Source organism: Podarcis tiliguerta (genome assembly GCF_965153285.1).
Source record: "Podarcis tiliguerta genome assembly, chromosome: 6".
Classification (NCBI taxonomy): domain Eukaryota; kingdom Metazoa; phylum Chordata; class Lepidosauria; order Squamata; family Lacertidae; genus Podarcis; species Podarcis tiliguerta.
In genome coordinates this window covers 96,368,937-96,390,242 of record NC_139539.1, presented here as the reverse complement: position 1 = coordinate 96,390,242, position 21,306 = coordinate 96,368,937, and the positions used below count along the sequence as shown (strand labels likewise).

The 21,306-nt window shown below is 43.7% G+C and overlaps 1 protein-coding gene across 2 annotated transcripts in view; it reads right to left on the bottom strand.

The window, feature by feature from the left end:
- Positions 1 to 21,306, bottom strand: part of SUCO (SUN domain containing ossification factor) — a 41,409-nt gene that overhangs the window by 6,315 nt on the left and 13,788 nt on the right. The window contains exons 8-19 of one of the 2 annotated variants that reach the window (XM_083446477.1): positions 18,868 to 18,992; positions 17,323 to 17,390; positions 16,273 to 16,380; positions 15,731 to 15,836; positions 9,690 to 9,710; positions 9,423 to 9,478; positions 8,957 to 9,048; positions 7,400 to 7,465; positions 5,379 to 5,453; positions 3,572 to 3,656; positions 1,870 to 3,003; positions 631 to 718 (exon numbers count right to left, since the gene is read on the bottom strand). In XM_083446477.1, the coding sequence (XP_083302603.1) occupies positions 631 to 718; positions 1,870 to 3,003; positions 3,572 to 3,656; positions 5,379 to 5,453; positions 7,400 to 7,465; positions 8,957 to 9,048; positions 9,423 to 9,478; positions 9,690 to 9,710; positions 15,731 to 15,836; positions 16,273 to 16,380; positions 17,323 to 17,390; positions 18,868 to 18,992 (2,024 nt within the window). The remainder of the gene's footprint in view (positions 1 to 630; positions 719 to 1,869; positions 3,004 to 3,571; positions 3,657 to 5,378; positions 5,454 to 7,399; positions 7,466 to 8,956; positions 9,049 to 9,422; positions 9,479 to 9,689; positions 9,711 to 15,730; positions 15,837 to 16,272; positions 16,381 to 17,322; positions 17,391 to 18,867; positions 18,993 to 21,306) is intronic. The other variant, XM_083446476.1, reaches the window with a different exon arrangement.

Sequence of the window (21,306 nt, the reverse complement as noted above, 5' to 3'; positions counted from 1 at the left end):
TGACCTGTCAGCTTTTTAAAACTTGCACATACACACAGGGCCGACTTTCTGAAGGCTCGCTATGTGAAAATTCACTTATCCGAAAGTAAGGACATAGTACTATGCACACTGCAGATTCAAAACAAGAGAACATTTTTTCACTTCCTCGTTTGCCTTTTGCAGTTTGGTTGAGAAGCTGTAGTGATGAGCCAGCTCAGCCCAGCGGTTCCATCGACCAAAGCATTGCTTAGATCCCCTAATTGCTTCCAGCGGTTTGAGACCCGTGGGCGCTGCCTGGCTTTTTTTTTTTTTTAAAAAAAAAAAGAAGAAGCTGTAGTGATCCGTACTTTAGTAAAGCCCCAGAGGGTTGTCCTTGGCTTTTTCATCATTTTGGAGGCAAACTTCCGTAGTTTAGAAAATTTCCCATAGGAACCAATGGCAAGAGTCAATTCACTATGCGGACCTTCAACTAATGGACTATTTCCAGGAAAAATGAGACCCACGAGTACTTAAGAGGCAAATAAAGTGAAACCTGAGTCTGCTCTGCACATTTTAATAATAATAAATATTACTTTATTTCGCTTTTATTTCATGGTTAGGCCCCTTTTTGCGCTACTACAAGAGAAACAAGGGTGCACCCAGTAGACATACCTGCTGTTCGGCTATGTGTGAAGTATTCTGAAGTTTTATTATAGTTTTATTAAAAGCCTTCTGCATTTCTTCCATTTGTTTGCGATATCTACAAAGTGAGTTAAACAGAAAGGTTAACCTTTTGAATTAGTACTTTTCTGTGTATAAGACTAGGTTTTTTCCCTTAAAATTCATGCTAAAAAGTGGGGGTCATCTTATACATGGGTAGTGCATAGGGTGGACATTTGATTGGTTGCTGCTGCGGCTGTCAGCAGCTATTGTGTGTGTTATTGGTTGTTGTGTCAATGGGTGGTATTGATTGGCCAACGCTGTGGCAATTGGGCAGCGATTGGCAGCTTCTGCCGGCAAGGTGACAGACGGGAGACGGATTTTGCGACGTGTGCAGGTGAGCGATTTTTGGCATCCCCCCCCCCCAAAGAAGCTCAACAACTTTTTGCCGTCTCCCCCCATGTTCTGAAATTTCAGTCCCCCCAAATAGGAGGTGTCTTATGGACGGAAAAGTACGGTAGTTGCTTATGTTGCTGCTGCACCCTGACACTTACAATGATATTCAGTGTTACCTCGGGTTACATACGCTTCAGGTTACATACGCTTCAGGTTACGGACTCCGTTAACCCAGAAATAGTACCTCAGGTTAAGAACTTTGCTTCAGGATGAGAACAGAAATTGTGCTCTGGCGGCGCGGAGGCAGCAGGAGGCCCCATTAGCTAAAGTGGTGCTTCAGGTTAAGAACAGTTTCAGGTTAAGAACAGAACTCCAGAACGAATTAAGTACTTAACCCGAGGTACCACTGTATACAGTTTTCTCTATACCCCTTGAAAGGATACTTTCGTAAGCATCTAGTTTAAATCATTTTTCTAAATGTGCACAAGGGCCCTTTGCACCTTGAAGCAAAATGTGACGTTTGGGACACGCAGAAGAAATCTTGCCCTGTGCAGTTAAGCTGCACTTCCTGGCCCTCATGCTTCCCTAAGAACACTTGATGTGTATCACTCTTAAACCACTGAACGTACTTTAGCTAACAGAAAGTTCCTCAACTGTCTTAGTAAGGAAACAGGAGCACCCCTCAAAAGAAGCTTAGAGAACCACCTCCCTAGGAACGTGAGTGATCTCGAGCTTTTGGAGCTGCTCAGCTCATACTCAGGGTGCAAGCAGTTAATTTAGTCCCACCGATTTTCTTCATCAACTTTTAAAACGTCTCAGAAGTGAAAATACAAGGCTATGGAGAGCTAGACCCACCTTTGACTCAGTTCTTCCAAGTAGCGGCTGCTGAGAGACATATTCACTTCCAGGGCTTTAATGCGGTTATTGAGCCTCATAAACACAGACTCTTTTTGATTTGATCCGTGAACAAGATTCCCATTTCCATAACCCAAGTCTGTGGAATTCTGCAATTCGGCATAAAAATCTGTAGCTGTCCGTGGCAATCCAGAAACAGGAATAGCAAGAAATGCTTCCTCAGCTGTCTGCTCATCGTCCTTTATTTCTAAAGATGATGTTTCCACAAGAGACACCACTTGCTTTTCCGCATCTGAAGAACTAATTTTTGCTTCGCCCTCATAGCTTTCTGCAGCTACTGTACATTCAGACTGTGGAATAGTCTCTGTCGGTTTTGAAATAATTTCAGTTGAGGTTTTTTCATCTGTGTTCATGTCACTGAATTCAATTACAATGCTGGTTGCAGATGGATTCTCTGCAGCAGACCCAACAACTCCGTCTTCTTCAGTAGGACTTTCCTCTTGTGAAGGGGCCTCTGGGGTTTCAGATACGGCTTCAAGTTTTGTAGGTTCCAAGGATGCCTCAACTGTGGGCAGGGACTCAGCTCCTGTGGTAGCATCCAAGAGAATGGACTGAGACACAGTTTGTGGGTGACTGGGCTCCAGTTCAAAAGTGCCCTCCGTCTGATTGATCACGGCCCCATTCAAGATGCTACTTAAGACACTGACAACAGTTTCAGATGGCTCTGCAATTAAGGTGTCCAATTTCTCTGAAGGATGTTCATGCACCAAAACTGGCAACGATTTGGTTGGAACCAGCTGGGCCTGCCAAGTAGCAGCTGAGTAGTATTTTTCCCAACTGGTGTCACTTTTGCTACGGTAACGGTGAAGTGTCGCTACCACTGAACACCACTTGTACAGATACTCTGAGAAACTGGAAATGCAACAGACTGTCAATAGTTCGTAGCAATAGATTTGTGTTTCAGACTCAAACCATGGTATGTCTTCTTCCTGCTCATCACTGGGCAGTAAGGTCACTGTGGACTGAATTGCTTCCTCTTCATATTCATGGACTAACTGAACAATCGGGCTCTCTCTTGTTGCATCTAAGACTAGCAGCTCTTTATCCATTTGTAGGATCTCTGAAGTAACAAGCCTATAAACAGAAGTTCAGAAGTACACATCAAGATGCAGTTTAGCAGATCCCTAAAACCTCTGCCAACTCGAAAGTTACTGCCATTCTCCTAACCTACCCCTAAAGAGTCTGGCTTCAGAGATCTGCCCTGCAATTCCATATATGGCCAGAGTTTCATATCAAGGTCTTGTATACTACAGGATCACTGAGGGTCAGGAAGTTATTTTTGGACCAAATACATTTTAAATGTGACTGCAACTGTTCTGGGAAATGGGTCGAGAGTTGAGAGAGAATGGAGCTCCCCCTCCATACAAGGCACTAGGTGAAGATTTAAACTATTCCAAGGCAGAGCTGGATTGCAGGGCCCAGGAAAGGCTGACTAAGGGCTGAGGTCATGTTGGGAATACAAGCCAGGGAAGGATGATCAAGCCAAGAGTAATGGACGTGGGTGAGGACAGAGATGGGGAAGCATGGGGGCTCTGATCTTAATGGTACTTTGGATTGTACAGTACTTATATTATTTGCAATCTGCTAAAAAAGACTCTGGGTCTGGGCAGCTTCAAGTCCAACACATAAGCAAATCACTTACTCTAAGGAGGGAATGGTAGTGGGCTCCGGCAGTTTAGGTTCTGGCCAGGAAGTGGCAGTTGTATTTTCAGAGACACTTTTATTTCCTATCAAAGAGACATGCAGATTTATAAGACACCACATTCCATATAAGACTGTTAAATACAGAGAATAAAAATAAAAACTAATGGCCTGTGAAATGGACTTGTGATTTTTTTAAAAAAATCCTCCTCTGTAACCAGGCAGGGCTGTTGGTTGAAAGTTTAATGCAAAGGGACAGCCATCCTCCTTTACCTCCCAAAACCAAGCCCAGAATCTTGAAAGGAAATGCCCCATTCCTAACTATAATAAGAACCATAGCAGAAAAACAGAAGAACAAGGACAGGGAAGGAGGGCCTTGAAATACACTTCCAAACCAGTGTGTTTATACAGCCCTCAAGTCTAGTCTCTGCTGCCCCTACATTGCCGTTGGCTGCCAGGTCAAACACTCCCTGTGAGCAAGGTCATAATGCAGAGATGCAGCATACGCTTTTATCATCTAATGGTCAGGGGCTCAATCCCAACATCTTCAGGCAGGTCTGGGATTGAAAGACTCTTCTCTGCAAACTCAGACAGCCACTGTTGGTTTGACCAGGCAATACTGAACTAGACAGCTAGCCCTGGAACAAATGGACCCAGCCGTAAACCTATGGAAAGAACAACATTTCTCAAACTCTGAGAAAACTGCATTTCCATGTAGAAGGCTGTTTTCAGCAGGCAACTCGTAAGAGTATACAGAGCCATAGCTGAGAAATGGAGTTTTGAGAGAGCATTCAGAGCAGTGTTCAGATCCCATGTAGAGAACTGGAGAACTATGGAGAGGACTGAGAAAAGCTGCTTGCCTTAGAAGTCTCCATCCATACAGATGTAGTTAGGCATTTCTCTAGCATCAGCCCGGACAGTGAGGTCCAGCTCCGAGGCTCTTCTGGTGGTTCCCTCACTGCGAGAAGTGAGGTTACAGGGAACCAGGCAGAGGTTTTAGAAGACATCTGAAGGCAGCCCTATATCAGGAAGTTTTTGATGTCTGACATCTTATTACGTTTTTATATGTGTTGGAAGCCGCCCAGAGTGGCTGACACAACCCACTCAAGATGGGCAGTATATAAATATTAAATTGCTGCTGCTGCTGCTGCTGCTATCATTATGTCATCCAGGTTAGGGTAGTCCGGCACCCTAGACACAGGTGTGCTAAAACAAACCATGACAATTACAAACAAAATGGGACTGTGTAGTACTGAAAGGGTCTGCCTGCGAAACTGAAGCATAAGAAGCTCCTCTGCCTCTGCAACTGGCAGATTGGTAGCCCACTAATGGCAGAAGTTCTCATCAGCAGTGCACTAACGGGGGTCTTAGAGATGCCATCCAAGAGTGACATCTGATGAGGGGACGTAGGATTGCGCACACATTTCAGATTTTTTGGGAGGAGTCTGTTTAAGCAGCCACAGACCAGGCTCCCTGAGGGGTCCCCAAAAAAACGACACAACAACCCCACCCTGAGGAGACTCAGCTTGTGGGTAAGTAGATCAACCAATAAAATGGTGCATTGGCCATAGGAGGACACAGCGCAGAAGGAAAGTGGTTTGCATGCTGCATGGATCTCTGGAAGGCTACTGCCATCCAGAGCCAGAACTGCTTAGCACAGCTACTGGTGCATCTACCAGTGGCTTAGATAACCGGGGGAAAGTCTTCACGATGGAGAAGTGGAAAGAAAATCCAGCTGGAGCCGGAAAAAACCAACCCCACATCTATTTAAAAAGGTCACTTCACTTTAACAAGTTGCAATAATTTACCTTGGTCAGTTGAGTCTTCTTCAGTTTTTGCTCCAAGTATATTAGCAGCAATATTCACCATATTCAAAATGGCATCTAAAAAAATAAAAGGATCTGTCAGGGGTTCAGGAGCAGAGGCACAGGAGAGGGAGGAAATAGAGAGCGAGGGGGAGGAGTCCGAAGGAAATGTCAGCGATGACAGCAGTCCGAGGTCTCTGAGTCTTTCCAGTGAATCGGAAGATTCACAGAAAGAGGCCCCCATGGTCAGGGCAAGGGGGGTGCCGAGGGGGACACCCCAGGAAGAAGGGGCCAGGGGGGACTCAGAGAGCAGCAGTTGGAAATCCGGACCAGCGTCCACACCAGAGTGCAGTAGAGGGGAGGAGTCCCAGGCATCGGGATCAGGCAGCGCGCTGCCAGCGGGAGGACATGAGGCAGGAGTGGCCACGCCTCCATCGGAGAGCGAGGAAACGGTCGAGAGGAAGGTGGAAGGCTGCGCGCGCGCGCCAAGTTCAAATGTACAGGAGGGTGCAGCAGTTGGCAGCCCGGATAGGGAGCCAGGTCCTAAAGCCCGCCGAAGAGAGAGGGAGGAGTCAGGGGGGTCCACGTCTGCGTCGGAGGAATCCAGGAAGGAAGGGACCCCGGGGGGTAGCAGGACCCAGAGGAGAAAGGAGAGACGGAAGAGGTGGAGTAAGGCGAGAGTCTTAAACTGGTGTACAGGGGGCGGGGATTCAGATGGAGCTTCGCCGGTCTAGACCCTAGACGTAGAGCTGGGGCGCTGAGGCTTGGAAATGGAAACTATACTTCAATAAAGACTTTGATACATTACTACCGGCTAGCGTTGGTCCTCTGTGAGCTGGGACTAGGAGCCAGCTCTGACAGGATCAAATAGACAAATTTTAAAAATCACAAGAAAGCCTACAGAAAACCAGTCTTTTCAAAGCTGCTCCTTCCCACATGCGTTTCACTGTCTGGTGTGTTGGTGCAGTTTCTGGGTAGCACAACTGCGCACCCCAAATGTAGTGCTGAGTCCCCCAGGTGTGGCCAAGGCTCAGTTCACCCAAGCACAGCCTCCGTGGCTGAGCAGCATCCGCCCTGCAGAGAAAAGTGCTGGGGGAAGGTCCATGTACTTGCATTTAACAGCCCATGTCAAGCAAGATCACCCTTCAAACAAACCATTTGCCTGTGTTTCTCAGAACTGAGAAAGTAGTTATCTTTGGACTCAGCTATTCAGTGGTACCTCAAGTTAGAGATGTTTCAGGTTACAGACTCCGCTAACCCAGAAATAGTACCTCAGGTACTATTTTTGCTTCAGGATGAGAACAGAAATCGTGCTCCAGCGGCACAGCAGCAGTGGGAGGCCCCATTAGCTAAAGTAGGTAAGAACAGTTTCAGGTTAAGAATGGACCTCCAGAACGAATTAAATTCTTAACCCGAGGTACCACTGTATTAGTAAAAATAAAACATTATAAATGCATTATAACACTGTGACACCAGATGGCGCTTTAGAGCTGAAATCGGAATGAAATTTTCCACTGTGAGCTTTAAAACGGTTTTTCCCAAGCATTTTCAGAGTGTTCTAAATAGCTGTGTAGATGTAGCCTTTGTTAGACAGCAGGAAACTCTTGCTGCACTGAGTTCCAGAGAGTCAACCCAAACCAAAACTGAACCAAGTTGCTTGATTGGTCTTAGCCACTTGCCCCATTGTTAGTATCTGAGGGGAGGGGGAAGAGGAAGGAATTCTTCCATCTGCCCAAACAGATGGTTACACAAGTCCAGCTCTCAGCCTAAGGTGAGCCAGGTCTCCCCAGCCCCAGACCAGCCACTACACAACGAGATAACGCGCAAGTGGAAATCACGGAAATCTTTACAAGCAATGCTGCTTCTGTTAGAGAAATTGCCAACTTTTCCATACAGCTGGCAAATGTCTGTCTCTGCCCTTTATGCATTTCAAGCTAAATTTCTGGACTCTTTCCTACATGGATTCTAAGAATGTGTAGAGTACCTTAGCTCCCCCTCAAAAACACATCCCTGTAATTACTCACTTGTGGCAGAGCCAAGAAGATTTTTTGAAGATTTCTCTTCTCCTGCATTGTAGTCCAAAGGATAATCTGTTTACAATAGAAGAAAACACTTAATTGCAAATCGCACACCTTTTTACCTCAAGAGCACTTCATAAAGTGACTAGAATAGATGGTGCTAAAATTTTGGTATGCCATCTTTCTATTAAAATACTCCCAAGACAAAATATTAACTTCTTCATGTCAAATCCAGGTCAAAAGCTCTCTGCCCCTTGAGAGCCCTTGGGCAGGAAGGCTGTGCGCTTGCCTCTTCTTAGCCCATCTCTCTCCCCTGCCCTCTGCCACCCCAAGGAAAGCCGCCTGCCACTGCAAAGGGAAACAGACAAAGGGGAAGCTGCGGCCGGACGCAGGAGCCCATCCAGAGGTGTCCAGCTGAGGATGTCTCTCCCTGCAATTTGTAAAATGAAGCCGACCCCCCCCCCCCACCTTCCCCAGTGCCTTGTGGGTCTCACCCTGACCTCATCAAGTTCCGGCTGAGACTCAAAAACTGCCCCTAGGTATGGCTTTTGCCATCATAGAGTTGTGGTGATGGGAAAATCTGCATTGGGCTAAACTGCCTTTTTAACGAAACTTATGGAGACAAGGTTCTAGACACAAGGAGGCATAGTTCTGTCAAAATATATTCCAGCCTCCTAGCCAAATTTTCATGTCTCCAGTCATCTTACTTGTGGGGGCAGAGGGAAAAACATGCAATCAGTATTCTGCCCAACTGACTGTGAAACTAAATCTCTTGCCTTAAAATGCTATGAACAATGAATGCAAACATGAGGCGGCTAACTTACAAGGAACAAGAGCCTTCTTTTTAATTTTGATTCAATTTTATTAATATTTAGTAAAACTGAAGCACTTTAACAAATCTAGCAATTTACAATCTTGCGGCTCTGCCACTGTTTGCTGGACTTTGGGCCCCTTTGAAAAATGTTCCTGGATATGGGTCTTTTTAAAGGTGTAGACCTTTGAAGGGAAAGCCCATGGCTCATGGAAGGATACTAAAAAAAAAAAATCAGGAATTGTAAGCCTAGGGAAGGTGAATCTGACAGAATCTGTGCAATTTGCACCATTTATTCTGCATAATTAATTCCATTTCTGCGTGATCTTTCAAGAAATTAAAGGTTTTTGTAAGGCATTAAATCCCGTTCTCTGACTGCAGTCTTATTCAGCCACTTCTCTTACTGAAATTTCACCAGGTTTAGGAAATGCACTTTCTGGCCCTTATAGTTTGCAAAGGTCTGCTTGAAATTTGCTTCAATTAATCCCTCAGCCCGAGTTTTCACAGCTATAGTTTTAGATCAATATCACAATGATCTCACAGGTAATTGCAATATAGAAAAAGCTCACCTCACCATTTCTAATCCTTCACCATGGCTGGTCTTTGTCAGGCTCCCTCCCTGCCCAACTTAGTCTCCTCAGTACTTCTTTTAGCCCCCTTGCCTGCCCAGCATTCTGGGTTCGCTTATTATTTAGAAATGATTAGCAAAAAATTCAAGCTAATCTTAAATTGTGACCAGCCTGCTTCCTTACCATAGTCTTCATCAAAAAGCTCTTGCCTTTCAGACTGGTACTGTGAATCAGCTATTTCTTCATATTCTTCAACCATGCTAGTTCCAAACACCCTGTAAAAAAACGTGTTTAATTAAAATGGAAACGGAGGCAGTTTTCATCTCCTCAGAGGGAGTTTGTCTACCTGGTATCCTGTGTAAAACTGAGATGCATAGCAGATGAAAGCTCCCACTGTTTCAAGACTTCACATGTTTCACAACTTTATAGATAAAGCCAATTAGTTCTCAAGATATCTGTTACAATGAGTGTTATCAAGTCTTTCTATATAAATGGCTTTTGCAAACACCAATGTGTTTTTGAAACTCAGTGGCTGGGGGTATTAGTTATTTGGGGAGTGGAGTGGAGTGGGGGGAGGGGCAGCACCAGAAAAATATGTTTCACGGTGACAGGAGACTAGAAGCATCTGCTCAATTTCATCAACTATTACCTTATAAGGCTTAAAGGACAAAAGTGTTCTGATCCAAAATGTGATACCAACTCCACCTAAAGAATAATAAAAAAGCATTTAATAATGAATGGCCTGCAGGTGCACCAAGTAACAGTTTTCATAATGAAACAGAAAAAGAATGTTTATATTAGCCATGCGGTAACAGAAAAGATCTTGCCCGACTCTAATTCTTGCCATGCATTAGTGTGCTGAGCCACAGAATACACTCGTGTTCTAGGCACCCAACGTTACGAAGAGGTTGCTAACCTTTAAGTACTTGATGAACATCTGAAGCAAGAGAAAAGGGGGAAAAGAAGTGTCAATAGACTGTATGCATGCCACAGGCAACAATATTAGCGACTTAAGGAATTACGGAACATGACCACTGTGTGCTACCCTTCCTTCCCTCTTTGCCTCCCGCCCCAAATAATCGCTACAAAGGATACATTTGCAAAGGAAGGGAAGATGCACATTAATGTCTACAATAACATGCAGAGTAAAATTGCAGCTTCTTGTTATATGATCAAAACTTTGACATGCATAAAAATTACAGTACCGACTGTATACCAAGGAAAAAAACACTGCTATCAGATGTTTTCATTTGTTAACTGTGTAATATAAAATTAGTTTCTACTTCCTAAATCTGTTACTTTTGGATTTCTTCTAACTGCACTACAGCAGAAGAAATAAACCTACAGGTAGTTTTTGGAAGACAACTAAAAAAAACCTAAGGTTGCCTCTTGCAAATATCAGTTACTGATCTGCCAAAATATAATGGCTTCTCTATTTTAAGATATTAGGTTAGAACAGAGCTTTCCAAACTTGTCATCTTAGCGACACCCTTTTTAGAAATGGATTATTTCGTGACACATTAATTCAGTTTTTCTAGCAAACCGGAAGTTAAACTAACCCCTTTCCAGCCCCGGGAGGAGCACGCGGAGCATTCACACACTGCAGCTGACACACTAACGTGTTGCTACATAGTTTGCATAGCTCTGGCTTAAAAAATCAAACATAAATCACGTTACGTACAGTCCCATTAAGGTAAAAATTATGAATATGAATGAAGAAGCTTCGCAGTTTTATGTTTCATTCCTACCTTTGTGTATATTTTTTAAAAATCTAACCAAGGCAGGAACACAGCACATACTATTTTACTTGGGGTATTATATTTACTTTTAAAAGGCTGGCTGTTCATGTTCAGGAATTGTTAAACTCCTATGTTTGCATGCAAATCCAAAGATTTTGTTTATGTTCCTATAATCTGTATTTTAATTCTCCTTATCTGATGTTTTGATGACTAGGAGTGGCCGAGATCACATAGCACTGGTCCTGAAGGATCTTCACTGGAAACACTGGTATGTTTCCGAGCACAATTCAAAGTGTTGGTGCTGACCTTTAAAGCCCTAAACGGCCTCGGTCCTGTATACCTGAAGGAGTGCCTCCACCCCCATCGTTCAGCCTGGACACTGAGATCCAGCACCGAGGGCCTTCTGGCGGTTCCCTCACTGTGAGAAGCCAAGTTACAGGGAACCAGGCAGAGGGCCTTCTCGGTAGTGGCGCCCGCCCTGTGGAACGCCCTCCCACCAGATGTCAAGGAGATAAAGAATTACACAACTTTTGGAAGACATGTGAAGGCAGCCCTGTATAGGGAAGCTTTTTAAACCCTATACTGGTTTTCTTATTTCAAATGATCCCAATTCTGGCGGCCTCAAAAAATGGTAACAAGAAATATCTAAATTTATATGGGAGGGCAGGAGACCCAGGATTAAACATCAAATTTTAATAGATATAAAAGATAGAGGTGGCTTTGCCCTGCCCGATTTGAAATTGTATTATGAGGCAGCCTGCCTCATGTGGATGAAGGATTGGTGCAATTTGAAAGATATGGATATGCTGAACTTGGAGGGACATAATAACTGTTGGGGTTGGCACGCTTATTTAATATATGGAAAGGCAAAAATACACAGAGATTTCTCAAATCACATCATAAGGACATCACTTCTTAAAGTTTGGGAGAAATATAAAGACCGGTTGGATCTTTGGGAGGGGTGGCTAACACCCCAGAGGACAGGATCACACTTCAAAACGACCTTGACAGATTAGAGAACTGGGCCAAAACAGACAAGATGAATTTTAACAGGGAGAAATGTAAAGTATTGCACTTGGGCAAAAAAAATGAGAGGCACAAATACAAGATGGGTGACACCTGGCTTGAGAGCAGTACATGTGAAAAGGATCTAGGAGTCTTGGTTGACCACAAACTTGACATGAGCCAACAGTGTGACGCAGCAGCTAAAAAAGCCAGTGCAATTCTGGGCTGCATCAATAGGAGTATAGCATCTAGATCAAGGGAAGTTATAGTGCCACTGTATTCTGCTCTGGTCAGACCTCACCTGGAGTACTGTGTCCAGTTCTGGGCACCACAGTTCAATAAGGACACTGACAAACTGGAACGTGTCCAGGCAACCAAAATGGCCAAAGGCCTGGAAACGATGCCTTATGAGGAACGGCTAAGGGAGCTGGGCATGTTTAGCCTGGAGAAGAGGAGGTTAAGGGGGGATATGATAGCCATGTTCAAATATATAAAAGGATGTCACATAGAGGAGGGAGAAAGGTTGTTTTCTGCTGCTCCAGAGAAGCAGACACGGAGCAATGGATCCAAACTACAAGAAAGAAGATACCTCAACATTAGGAAGAACTTCCTGACAGTAAGAGCTGTTCGACAGTGGAATTTGCTGCCAAGGAGTGTGGTGGAGTCTCCTTCTTTGGAGGTCTTTAAGCAGAGGCTTGACAACCATATGTCAGGAGTGCTCTGATGGTGTTTCCTGCTTGGCAGGGGGTTGGACTCGATGGCCCTTGTGGTCTCTTTCAACTCTATGATTCTATGATTCTATGATTCAAAATCCCGTGGTGGGCCTCTCCAGTAGAGGCCACAGTGATGAAGAAAAAAAAATGTTGGAAAATTGGTCTACCTATAAAACACTTTTGAAAGAAGAAGAGAAGCAACTGAAACTTAAGAGCTTTGAGGAATTAAGAGATGTCATTACAGATTGGTTCCAATATTATCAAATATTCGAAAGATTTAAAGTAGATAAACAAAAAGGATTTGCCAAGGAAACCTTGAGATTTGAATCTGACGTAATAAATTCAAAAAGTAAAACCCTCTCTAAAGCTTATCGCCTCCTCCTTGACTGGGAAGTTGAGGAGGAGGAAGTTACATCAGCCATGATAAAGTGGTCTCAAGACTTTGGGTATGTTATAACAATTTACCAATGAGAAAACCTATGGAAGAATAGTTGGAAATTTACTACGTGATATGCCATAAAGGAAAACTTGTTAAAAATGCAACACCGGTGGTATTTAACTCAATGGAAATTAGCCAAAATATAGTAAGGAGCAAAAATTAATTGTTGGAGATGTGGAGACCAAACAGGCTCACTGTACCATACATGGTGGTAATGTAGCAAAATAAAGAAATATTGGGAGGAAATCCACTTTGAACTAGAAAAAATGTTAAGAATCTCATTTATTAGGAAACCAGAGGCATATCTGTTGGGCATTACTGATTCAGATATTCCTAAAAAAATTAAAGACCTTTTTTGTATTCAACAGTGGCAGCGAGAGTTCTTACAGCTACAAGGTGGAAGAGCGACATAATTCCTTCTAGACAATAGTGGATACAAAAATTGATTGAATATGCTGAATTAGATAGTCTATCTGAAAAAATAAAAAATAAACCGAGAATTGAATCTGTATCAAAATGAGAGGCCTTCAGAACATATCTTAAACAAAATTATACCTTGTTAAAATCTGTAGCAGTTTTTGAGTGATGCCAGCAGTTTTCATTAATTGCTTATATAAACATTTATAAATTGTAAAAATATTAATATGAAAATAGTATTTTGATATGGCATTAAATTTATGTAAAATGAATTAAGGAATAAATGGGAGGTCGGGTATAAATGATAATGAGATTTTTATTTTTATTGTAACATGAAATTGTGTAAATTTCATTTTCTTTCCTTTTCCCTCCCCTCTTAAGTTGTAGCCCTTTTCGGTATTGTCCCCCCCCCCCCCCCCCGTACGTAATAAGCATGGAAATAAGCAGGGGGGGGGCGGGGAAGAATTACACAACTTTTAGAAGACATGTGAAGGCAGCCCTATACAGGGAAGCTTTTTAAGGTTTAATGTTTTACTGTGTTTTTATATATGCTGGAATATATATGCAGTGTCATTGGTTCCCAAATGAACCAAGAGGAAGGGGTATTTGTCAGTGGGTTTTATGATTCCTTGCAGTCGTTCAGTTACGTCTTGGATCTTAGCCCCGGGGAGACAGCACACTTCCCGAGACATCTTGTCAGGCCCACAGATCACTGCTTCTGTTCCCCTCAGTAGGGAATCCCCTATCACCACTACACGCCTCCTCTTAGGTTTGGTCGGGGTTCTTCCGTGAGCGGTCCGTTCCAAGGTCGCCTGCACATTCCCTGAGGACTGACTTTGCTGCTCATCTTCATATACCTGATCGACTGTAATGAGGGAGAGATCCTCAAATGGAGTCTGCTCTTCGTCTTCCATGCTAGGGGAGAGGACCTGAAAGCGATTGTGTATTTCTAAACAATCAGAGCGAACCCTGGGCCTCCTACTTCTTTGAGTCACGTTTCTCCACATATCGGGCTCCTGTGTTGGTGAACTAGCCTCCTTCTCAGGGGAGTCCCCTGTCTCCTCCTTGGTGGAGACGGTGTGCTCTGCTGCTTCCAAGAAGAGCTCCAGCTCTCTAATTCTTTGGAGCGTAGCTACACGTTCCTCCAGTTGCTGGACTTTGTCTTTTAGGAGGGCAATCAACATGCAATTGCTGCAGGTAAAGCTGCCTGCAACCTTTGGCAAGATGGCAAACATTGCGCAGGAACCGCAGGCGACTGCAGCTGTTCCCTCCCCCTCCATCTTGAGAACGTGTCGTTGCATCATAAAAAGCGTGAAGACAGGACAAATAACTCCCCCCCCCAAAAAAAACCTAGGTCTCCCCCAACAAACGTTTGAGACTAGCTCCCCTAAATCTAAAGATGGATCAAACTGCGCGCGCCACAAAGAATCACACACAGGAGAAAACCCTTTTGGCTCCTTCTTCAGCCGCTGGCCTGCAAGCTCTGATAAGCTCCTCCCACAGCTAATCACCTGCCTCAACAGAAACCCTGCCCCCTCTGACCTTTGCACAGGGAGAGCAGCTAATCAGCCACAAAGAATCACACACAGGAGAAAACCCTTTTGGCTCCTTCTTCAGCCGCTGCCCTGCAAGCTCTGATAAGCTCCTCCCACAGCTAATCACCTGCCTCAACAGAAACCCTGCCCCCTCTGACCTTTGCACAGGGAGAGCAGCTAATCAGCCACAAAGAATCACACACAAGAAAACCTTGAGTACAAACTTGAGTACAAACTTGAATAAAATACTGAGGGCCCAGACAAGACCCACCCTGCATAATGACGCGGCCACCCCACCCCCATTTGAATGGCAATGCCAATCTACTTTGAAGTGACCCAGCCCCGTCAAATATTTTATGGGGGGGGGGCAAAGCCCCCTTAGACCCTAGGAGTTGGCTCCTATGGTTGTACTCACTTTTAAAAGGACAAACACCCATTTTCCTTCCCCTTGAGGGGCAGCATTTAAGTTGCCCAGCAGTTCTATTTCATTCTCTATTTATTTCTACTTTTTAAAAATGGATTTGGACTGAACACAATAATGAGAGTTAGTGAAGAGCATATTCTGTCTTGAAACAAGGGCGGCCAACTTGTAGCTCATCTTTGGGGGTGGGGCACAACATGCTGGCTGGGGCTGGTGGTAGTTAAGAGTACAACAACATCTGACGGGGCACATACAAAGTGCCCTACCAGTATTCCTTGCTTGTTTTCACCTGCAGTTGAAGCTGCAAATGCGAAAGTGTAGAGAACAGGCAGCAGCAGGGAGCATTCTCTCTTTGCCAACAGCACCGGCCAAGAGAGGACTTAAAGGAGGTCCTCCAGCTGCAGGTATCTGTCATGACTGTCCAAACTTGCAGTTGTCCAAGATTAGGTACTGAGAAGTATTCACATACACTTGTGATTCATACAGACTTGGTTGGATCCTCCTATGGCACTGCTGGCATGGAATCACAGAACTGTAGGGTTGGACTGGACAACAAAGGCCAGGCACTTTGAGGGGTCTTTGCAATCAAGCAGTGTATACATCGCCATACACTCTGGTAGGTATGTGAAGTGGCATGACAACAATCAACGGAACAAGTGAGAAACTTGTAGTAACTGCAGAATCTTACCTTTACATATTTGGCATACATCTGTTCATCCAAAGGGAAGCTCTGGACATTTCTCTCATCTCTGGCATGGAAAGTGCCTAGCTTGACCCACTTATTTGTTGGATACCTAGAACACAACACCCACCAAAAAGATGTTACACACACAGTAACCTCTCAGAAACCAACGAATTCAGAACCGCCCTTATAATACACAAAAATCACTGTTACTGCAATGGGCATCACAAATACTCTATTGCAGGTACAAGGTTACGATGGACAACGCTTAAGCCACCTAGTGCAGATGACGAGTAAAGGATTTCAGTGGTAACCTCAGTACATTTTGGCTTTAAATGCTGGCCATTTTAAAGCTGTGGACTATCAAGACCATATTCTGCTTACCAATTTGCCCACCTGCCCACCCCCCGGCTGGCATGACAGACTGACAAATCAAATAGGTGTCCCAACGGCTGGTAATGATGTGCCCATCCCAAATAATGAAACTTAAGCAGCTGTTGCAGTGAAAGAAAGAAACCTTACATTCACCTTCATGTCCCGAGACATACCTGTCGCTGATAGACACCAGGAAATCCTTGGGAGTAGATGAGAATAACTCGTGGTTGGCAATGTCCAGCTGCTTCACTTGAATTGGCTCACACAGTTCAACGACAAACCTGGCAGGAGGGGAGAAAGTCCAGCTGAACTGAGTAGGGAGAATTCACCATGGAAACATGCTTCAAAGGGCCCTTCATGTGCATTTTCACATATAGATAGCATCAGCAATCCGTAAAAGTCCCTTCCTGCTCAGGCAAGTGCTGAGTGAGGCACAGACTTTATGCAGAGCAGGGCTGCAGATTTCCTTCCATTTCTTTGATGAATTCCTAGCACAGTTTATTAGAAGTTTACATTTGAAAACCAAGTTGGAAATGGTTAATAATTCTGTGTAAGAATTTAGTTGATCTTTAGAAAACCAAAGGTGCATTACAGTGGGCAGACAAGCCTTCCTTAAGCCAAAGCCTAGCGAGGGGTCAATTTCCAGTCAGAGGCAGTTGGAAGTTAGTCAAATTAAAACCTTTTGAACCATTCTGAAGATAGGATTTTACATGCAGAAAATCAGGTTTTATTATGAGTACTGGGCGGGGGGTATAGGTTTTCATGATGCTACAGGACTGCTTCTTAAAAGTTCTTGAAAAATGTTTGTAAGAAACATTCTTAGGAATAAAAATAGGTACTTCACTGGCCAAACTCCATGTTTTCCCTACATTTTGGATTTTGTTATGATTTTGTTTGATATGAAAATATTTGGACCTTAACAAAATTATTTACTTGCATATGGAAAAAAACTAGAAAGAAAAACCATGAAGCTGTGCAATTAATATATTTAAAAGTCAAAGCCATTTTATATCTTTAATAATTATTTCTTATGTATAACTTCCCTCTGATGAAACCAGTATCTTCTTTGAAAATGCTTTATAAATTTTTGCAATAACTTGATGCAATCACATTTCACACGAGGCTAGTAGCATACAATGCTTGGCTACCAAGGCCTGCCAGAAACTGTAGACAATTCAGTGGCATAACAGATATTTATTTCACTTAGCTGTATAACTACTTACCAGATTTTAGTACTGCATGGATTCAGCATGTAGAGATCCATATTCTCCATTAGTATTGCTGATGTACTCTATAAAGAAGGAAAATAACACTTCAGTAAGTGTTAATAACACTTAAAAGAATCCTGGCCTCTTTTTTACTGCTGGTATTTTTAGAAATCTCAACATGCCTTTGGTTTAATTTACAGTATTATTTGTGTGTCCCTTTTCAGTTAAAACACGGACAACAACCCTGAAGACAGGTCATGTTGTCTGAAAGTATTTAACTGCAACACAGCAATTTGGAAGGGACATAGCTCAACGGCAGGAGACCACCTTTTGTGTGCAGAAGGTCCCAGATTTGAAATACAGTATCTCCAGGTAAGGCCTGGAAAGACTTGTCTGAAACCCTAGAGAGCCACAGCCAGCAAGACAGACGGGACCAAGGCTTGATTCAGCAGAGAAAGCATCTTCTTATGTTCGTAACACTGTGTTACTCTGCTAATCCTGGAGAAGAAAGTGTTGGCTTTCTAAAGAAGTGTTAACAGAAATACTCAGGCACATTTTGAACAAGACAATTTATGCTCCAATATGAAGACCAAGATGATCAATAAACAGTGCAGGCATTAATTTGTGGAGAGCTAAGTTTAAGAAACATCTCATCCAAAGATTCACAGCTAGATCTCTAAGGCTGGGTTAGATGACATCCCATGCACTTTTAAAATGTGTTTGAGGGGTACTGGGTTGTTTTTGTTTTGATTATGTTTTTTGTGGTTTTATATTGTGATTTTGTCTTGTGAACCGCCCTGAGACCTGTGGGTATAGGGTGGTATACATTAATAATAATACGTTACCTAGCCTGACAAGATTCTAGAGCACTTAAGGAGTGCTGCTTAAGTTATGTAAAAATTAGAGCTGAAACTTCAGTTCATCAACGCTATCATAAGAACCTTAGTCTCCCACTGAACTTTACTTCCCCAATACCAATTCATTGGTGGGGCCATTTGGAGTGGGACTTTTGAAGAGCCCCTTGCCATCTAGGCTGCCATTAAATGCTGCCGTCTTTTCTTTCTTTCTTGAGATGAAGTGCTATGGTACCTTAAAGATAAACAAGTTTATTCTAGCATAAATTTATGGAATAGAGTTGTTCTAGCTCATCCTTCTCCAACCTGTAGCCCTCCAGATGTTCTGGACTACAACTCCCAGCCCCCCTAAACCTTGGCCACACTGCCTGCAGCTGGCGGGAATTGTAGTCCAAAACGTCTGGAACTTCACCTTCATGGGCTGGCATGGCCACTTCTCGTTGGTGCCAACACTGCCAGTTGTCTCTTCAGCTCTTTCCCTCTCAAGGGGCCAGCTGACTGGCAGAAAGAGTTTTCCATCCAAGCCAGCAGCAGTGGGAATCCTCTCAGTGTATTCTCTGGGGAGAACTGAACCAAGAAGGCTCCAGCTTTGAAACAGTGTCACAAGAAACCAATTTATTTGTTATATTTGTTATATTTAACTGTTATATTTATATCAATATTATTGCCACGTCCACCAACATGGCCTTTGAGGTGGTATACTTACCTTTGCTTCTGGGTTAGCTGCCAGTATTTTGGCACCACACTCAACTGAAGCATAATTATTCCTATTTTTCTGGACCTTTTTTGTGAGATGCTGACCTCCATTGGAGGATGGGTGCATTGACTGACCTGCATACGAAAGGAAGCATACCAACGAAAGATCACTATGCCGTTACTTCCAAGCTTCTAAGCTAAAGTGATTTATATACAAGGCAGCAGTATTTAATACTTACATGAAGTTAACAGTAATATTTGTAATTGCTCAGATTTAGAATACACTGGTACCTCGGGATGCGAACGCGATCCGTTCCAGAGCCCCATTCGCATCCTGAACGAAACGTAAGACGCAAAAGCACATCTGCGCGTGCCGCCGCTTCCACGTATGACGTCATTTTGACCGTCTGCGCATGCGCGAGTGGCGAAACCCGGAAGTACTGTGCTCCGTTACTTCTTGGTCGCGGTGGAGTGCAACCCAAAAGCGCTCAACCTGAAGCATATTTATCTTGAGGTATGACTGTACTTGCATTTAACAAATAATCTGCCCTGCTCTTTAGCCAAAACAACCTGCTTCCAGAGAAGACTATATACCATTGTAAACAACACAGTCCCCTACCCTCAGGCTTACAATTTAAAAATATACATCACAATGGGGAAACGGATTGGGAGGAGTAACCAACACATTAATTTATTAACCTGCTGAGCTGGAAAGGTTTAAGGATGAGGAGTCCAAAGCTACTGGTCTCTTGGCTGATAAGCGCAGCTGTGCATCCCTTCTCTCCCCAAATGTAAAAGTAATCATTTTTCTTACACAAGTGGAGATGCGGGGGGGGGGGGGGGGAATCATTAAGATGTGGTAGCCCAATGCAAAAATCCTGAGAATCCATGTGGATCTGTGCTTTGTAACCACATTTTTGAGCCATTGTGGCCCCAGGCAACAGTGGGTGCGTGATTTTTTTGGTGCAGGCTGTAGCCATGGACAGGCTATGTGATCTGATGGTGAATTTGGGGTGACCCAATGCAAAGATCCTGAGGATTCATGTGGATCTGTGCTTTGTAACCACGTTTTAAGTGGGGAGGGAATGAAAATCACTGAAGGGACAAAGAGCACACATGGGGTGTGTGGAGAAGGAGGCTGCTAACAATGCAGGAGAGGGGTTTAAGGGGAGGGAAGGAAAAACACTGAAGGAACAGAGTTCCCCCTCTTCATGCTGTTGAAAAGCTAGTGAGCAGGCAGACACGCTGCGCAGCGCTTGCTTTAAAGAGAGCTGAGGAGAGTGTCAGCAGCTGTTGCCGGCTTTCCAGGGAGCCGGAAGAAGAGGGGTTCCTTTCCTTCTCCCCCCTCGCCAAAAAGCCAGCAAGAGCAGCTTCTCCCGCCTGCATTCGCTCCATAAGACGCACACACAGTTCCCTTTTAGGAGGAAAAAAGGGCGGTAAGTATTAGGAATCTCTTGGGACGCAAAAAATATTTTAATCACTCAAAATGTCTAGTAAGAAGGAAGAAGGAAAAGTAATTCCTGTCTATTCCACAGATTAAGGCATTTTAATCCCATACAGTTACCAGGAAGCAAGCTCCCATTAAACAGAGTGGTTCTTACGTCTGACTAAACAAAGAAGTACTCTGTAAATTTCATAAATATGGCAAATAGTATGCGTTAAGTGACTCCTTTTATGTTGTTGAAGCAGCAAATAAGTTTAGGTTTGATGTGTACTCCATATATTTTTAACCCCCCCCCCCCAAAAAAACCAGGCAAAATTCTATGTTATACTTTCTCTTATAAATCTGACTAAAAAAACCAAACGCATTAACACGGGAAGCAGAATCCCTCTAAATCAAGACAGATAGGCTCACACAAATAATAAACCTACTGCCTTAGTTAAAGAACATAAATTCCTGGTCTATATATGAATCAGGACGTGACAGAATGGATAGTACAACTTCAGACAATACAGTGGTGCCCCGCAAGACGAATGCCTCGCAAGACGGAAAACCCGCTAGACGAAAGGGTTTTCCGTTTTGGAGGTGCTTCGCAGGACGAATTTGATATGGGCTTGCTTCGCAAGACGAAAATGCCTTGCGATTCCTGGGGGTTTTTTTTCGCTCCCCACCCACTTTTCCTAAGGCACTAAGCTGCTAATAGCCTTTTAGCAGCTAATCCGCTAATCCCTTAAGCCTTTAATAGCCGCTAAACCACTAATAGCGCTAATCCGCTAATGGGCTTGCTTTGCAAGACGAAAAAACCGCTAGACGAAGAGACTCACGGAACGGATTCTTTTCGTCTTGTGAGGCACCACTGTATATGGATAAACATTTTCATTGCTTCCCTTGGTAAAAATGCTCCCACCAAGTTGGTGCTAGAAACTCAAACAGTGCTTTTTTTCTAAAAAAAAGTTTAGAGGTGCAGTCATACCTTGGGCTGAAGTAGCTTCGGCTTGAGCGTTTTCG